The 5,091-nt window shown below is 54.0% G+C and overlaps 1 protein-coding gene across 1 annotated transcript in view; it reads left to right on the top strand.

Moving 5' to 3' along the window:
* The first annotated feature begins 1,117 nt into the window (after positions 1 to 1,117).
* Positions 1,118 to 5,091, top strand: part of LOC104523970 (metabotropic glutamate receptor 4) — a 20,099-nt gene continuing 16,125 nt past the window's right edge. Inside the window, exons 1-2 of the mRNA XM_010166711.1 lie at positions 1,118 to 1,268; positions 1,513 to 1,653. Of these exons, the coding sequence (XP_010165013.1) occupies positions 1,166 to 1,268; positions 1,513 to 1,653 (244 nt within the window). The 5' untranslated portion in view covers positions 1,118 to 1,165. The remainder of the gene's footprint in view (positions 1,269 to 1,512; positions 1,654 to 5,091) is intronic.

Genomic DNA, 5,091 nt, shown 5'->3' with positions numbered 1-5,091 from the left:
TGAGCCTGGAGCTTGGGAGAACCTGGGATGAACCTGGAGGCTGAGACAACCTGGGATGAGCCTGGAGCTTGGAAGAACTTGGGATGTGCCTGGAGCTTGGGACACCCTGGGATGAGCCTGGAGTTTGGGAGAACCTGGGATGAGCCTGGAGCTTGGGAGAACCCAGGATGTGCCCGATGCTCGAGGCAACCTGGGATGAGCACAGAGCAGCCGGCACAGCTCCCCGGCTGCTTGCTGGCCCCGCGGCTCCCCGAGCACGCCTGCCTCATCCCATCTTTTCTCCACTCTCTGCTTGATTTGGTTTTTATTTATTTTTTTTCCTTATTACGCGTTTCAAACACCATCTGGACTTGAAATGATCAGCTCCCGACGGCGGGGAGTGAGTCACAAACCTGCCTCCTCGCTGCACGGGGTGATGGGGAGATGAAGCTGCTCTAGGCCCTGCTCCCGTGGGGCTGGGGACCCACACAAGCCCCCGAGGGGACAGAAAACCCTGGGAAAAAAGACCCTGGAGGGTCGGATCTGGGAAAACTCCCATCCACCTACTAAGATTTTCTGAACTGGCTGGTGCTGGTGGAGCATGCAGGAGTGTGTGGCTGAGTGTCTGGCTGCGATGAGGGGTGCTCAGCAGGACGGATGGCATCTCCAGCTCCCCACAGCTGCCCAGCAGAGTCCAGTTTAGCTCTAGTCTGGGCACTGGTGGCACTGGCTGGCTCTCTCCCTGCTGATCAGAGCCGAGAGCACACACACACTCTCCAGTGCTGCTGCTTTTCCTGCCTGCTGTGGCATAACCTGATTTCTTTTTTTTTCCTTAACGTTGGGTAATTAAGGGGGAAATTCAATTACCAGTCAGCAAATATGTAAATGAGGTGGGAGAAGCAGCAGCCTGTGTGCCTGGGCTGGGGAGGATGGAGGCTGTGGGAGCTGAGCAGCACGGTTTGCTCTCGTGTATCCGTATACACCGCGTCGTGCGTGGTGCCTGGTGCTGACCAAGAGCCTGGAGCAGGAGATGGAAATGGTGCTGAGCCCTGTTCTGTGCCAGCATCCCGGCTTCTAGGGGGCTGGACACGAAGCTGGTGCCTTGGTGCCAGTGCCTGTTGTTTTTCTCCACAGAAGGGTGCTGGAGGCAGCCAAGAGGGCGAACCAGACGGGACACTTCATCTGGATGGGTTCGGATAGCTGGGGCTCCAAAATCTCCCCAGTTCTGCACCTGGAGGAGGTGGCCGAGGGCTCTGTCACCATCCTGCCCAAGCGGGTCTCTGTCAGAGGTAAGGGGCTGCGCTCGGTGGGTTCTGCAGCTCCCCCCCTGGGTTGGCTGTTCCCTCCCTGATGGCATCTCCTTAACCAGGAGGTTTTGGCTGTGGAAGACTCTTGTGTTTTGCTGTGGATCTTCCCAGCCCAAGTGGCAGCTCAGACACAAACCCACTACTTTGTGTCCCTACACCCCATCACTCATGAGACCCTCCTTCCCCTCCAGAGATTTATCCCCTCCATCACCTCTTCCCTGGGCAGGTTTCGACCGCTACTTCTCCAGCAGGACATTGGACAACAACCGTCGAAACATCTGGTTTGCTGAATTTTGGGAGGAAAATTTCCACTGCAAGCTGAGCCGGCACGCGCTGAAGAAGGGCAGCAGCATCAAGAAATGCACCAGTAAGAGCTGTGGGGATGCTGTGGGTGAGCTGAGGCTCGTGGAGGGGTGTTGCTGGGTCACACGGGGTGCACAGGGACACGAAGGTGATGGCAGAGAGCCCAGGGCAGCTGTTAGAAAAGTTTCCCTTGTTTTCCTTCTGGTCTTTCAGCTCAACCACATCATTATTGCTCCAGAGCTGCCAGCCCAGCTCAAGGCAGCCACATGGCAATTAATGCTCTATATGTTGTGAGTGTGGAGGGTTTTTTGGGGGGGTTGGAGAGTTTTGGGGTTTTTGGGGGGTTTTGGGGGGTTTTTTTGGACTAAGTATCAAAGCCAGGTGGGAATTTGGGGAGGGCTGGAGAAATGCTGGCAGCGTGGGGAGTGTGGGCAATGCCTGTGTGGACACTGGAGCATCAGCCAGGCTTGTGACAGTGGTGGGTTGCTTAAAAGTGGACAGAAATGTTGCACAAAAATGCTTTTGTGCATCCTGATGTGCTGTGTGTGATCCAGGAAGCGTGTGGAGCCTGGATGGTTTTTGTGTGTGTGTGTGTGTGTGTGTGGGCACGCAAAGGGAGATCACAGAATCCCAGACTGGTTTGGGTTGGGAGGGACCTTAAAGCTCCTCCAGTCCCAACCCCCCTGCCAGCAGCAGGGACACCTTCCACTAGACCAGGTTGCTCAAAGCCTCATCCAACCTGGCCTTGAACACTTCTAGGGAGGAGCAGCCACAGCTTCTCTGGGCAACCTGTTTGGAGATGATCACCCCAAGAGTGATGTTTGCCCGTGTCTCATTGCAAACTGCTTTGCTGACGTGCCCCTTTGCTGCTCCAGACAGGAAAACATCCCGACAGACCCTGATCCCAGGCCCCCTCCTCGCCCCACTCTGTACATTTTTATCCATTCCCAGGTAAGAGAGGTTTGTAGGGATTAATGCAGTAAACAAGGCAACCAGGGGATCTGTCTTGCTGACAGTGCTGCTGCCGAGGTGATGGTTGGACGCTCAAGGAGGTGACATGTTTACTGAGAGATGGAAGAGATTTACTGCCTGCCTGGCACCGGCTGAAGACAGATAAGGATGTGACAACTCGCAGGCTGCGACGTGGCAGGACTTGGGGAGATTTTTGCGTCCCCCTCACGTGCTTGGGAGGGATGTCTGTGGAAGCTGCAGCATGCTGGTGGGCAGATGGACCTGGCTGTGCCTGGAAAATTTTATCATTGAGGGTCTTTTTCACTGCTGAGGGTGAGAGGATGGTGCTTCCATGTCCTCTCCCTTACAGGCATTCCCCAAATGTTCAGCTGATGATTTGGGGACAACTCTCTGTCCCTGCAAGTGCTCCCCAGTGTTGCAGCTTCCCCAGGTAGTCTTGTGGCTAATGCATAGGTGTGAGATTGATAAACAGCAAGGGCGTGTGAGAAAACTTGCCTGTGGCCATGGCCTTGGGTAGCTGAGAGCTCCTCATCTTTGCATCAAAACCCCAGCACCAAGAAATGCATGAGCAGGTCCTGCAAACCGCTGATCTCTTCATCTTCATAGTAATGTAGCGTTTAAACAAGCAATATTTCAGGGCCAAGGTATTAGTGAAGGCAGATGAAACCACGACATGGCAAATGTCCTAGGAACTGTCTTTAAATTATCTGAATTTGTCAGCAAATAAATTATCTCCTGAACGTTTGCTTGGCAGATAAACGGAGAAAGGAAATAACACAAGATGAAGCAAATAACCTGCCTGTGCAGTTCCACGTGTTCCTGCTTTCCACAGCTTATGCAGATGTCCTGTTTGGGGCAGTTTTCTTGAAGGAATTGTACTGATTGTCCCCATGAGCTTCAAGTTTTAGAGCCCAAAATGTCTGGGGTAGTTGAGCCTGGAGAAAAGGAGGCTGAGGGGAGACCTTCTGGCTCTGTGCAAGTCCCTTGGAGGAGGGTGCAGAGAGGGGGGGGTGGGTCTGTTCAACCAAGGAACAAGGGACAGGACAAGAGGAAATGGCCTCAAGTTGCACCAAGGGCAGTTGAGATGGGATGTGAGGAAGAATTTCTTTGCTGAAAGGGTTCTGAGGCATTGGAAGGGGTTGCCCAGGGCAGTGGTGGAGTCCCCATCCCTGGAGGGATTGAAGAGTCATGTAGACACAGTGCTGAGGGACATGGGTTAGTTACAGGGGACTTGTCAGTGTTGGGTTCATGATGGGACTCAATGATCTTAAAGGGCTTTTCCAGTTGAGGCAATTCTGGGATTCTGTGACTCTAGGTGCAGAGAAATGCTGACTTTGCTTGGTTTTGCATCCCAAAAAAACAAACCAAAGGGTCCCACCACCAAACAGGACAGGTCTTGGCTCTTGTTCATGTATGGGAGAGCTGGGAGGAAGGTGAGGGGCGAGGACTGGGCATGGGCAGCAGGTTTGGGGGTGATTCCCACTGGCTCACATTATCCCCGAGACCAACCCTAGCACCCATCAGGACCTGTGCGTTCCATCCCCAGACTGTCCTACTGGGCCAGGATCAGGTCAGGACCCATCTCCCAGCTGCTTTTGCAGTGGGATCTCCTCAGCATCCTTCCCCACCTCCCAAATCCCTCCACTGGGCTGTGTCCCCAACCCTCTGGGGCTGGGCAGGCTCCCACGGGGCAACCAGCCCCTGCTCGTGGGCTGGGAAGGATCCTGTCAGCTGCTGCTTCGTTAATAACTCACACACGTACGGATGCAGACGGGGAGGTGCTGGGGTGCTGCGAGTGGAGACGGAGGAGCTGATGGCAGCACTGGGTTTGCTGGACCAACGGGGTGGCAAGGGCAGGAGGACGGGGACCATGGGGTGCTCCCAGGTCCTACACGTTACTTTTTTACCAGAAGAGCTAATTAATGGCCTTCATTTAGCAGGGCTGGGTGGTAACTTTCTTTGAAGCAGGGCTGGGGATTTCTCTGCCTGTTCACCTCCACCCAACTGGGCTGTGGATAGATGCAGAGCAGCAATGTGGGTGTAGGGGGAGAGGAGCTTTAATTTGGTTTTCCTTCTTTATTTGTGGTTTTTCATATTCTTTTCCCTTCCTGTTTTGCTTCTCTCTGGTCTCTTTTTAATATGGAGTTGGGTTTTTTTTGTGGCACTGGCTGTTTTCCAGCACAGCATGCCCCAGCCAGGCCAACAGGGAGGATTTGCAGTGCTCCCCTGGTAGTTGAGATGATAAAAAGCTCCTGTTGACCAAGGCTGGGTCTGAACGGGCAGGAGCATCCCAGCAAAACCTCTGCTCAGCTTTCCTTCAGATCCATCAGCAGTCCAAACGGGCACTGCCAGCCTCGCCACGAGGGCAGCTCAAGCAGAGAGATGTTTCCAACGAGCATCCCTCATGGAGAGACAGTCCCTGCTCCTTGGATGAGCTCACCCAACCCAAAAAAACACAACAATGGATGTTGGGTGCTACTCCCAGCACCCATGAGATTCAGAGGTGACACCATCCCCCAGCTCTCTGGAG

Source organism: Antrostomus carolinensis, unplaced genomic scaffold (genome assembly GCF_000700745.2).
Source record: "Antrostomus carolinensis isolate BGI_N321 unplaced genomic scaffold, ASM70074v2 scaffold7724, whole genome shotgun sequence".
Classification (NCBI taxonomy): domain Eukaryota; kingdom Metazoa; phylum Chordata; class Aves; order Caprimulgiformes; family Caprimulgidae; genus Antrostomus; species Antrostomus carolinensis.
Note: the sequence above shows the minus strand (reverse complement) of the source record. Positions and strands in the feature narration are given on the sequence as shown.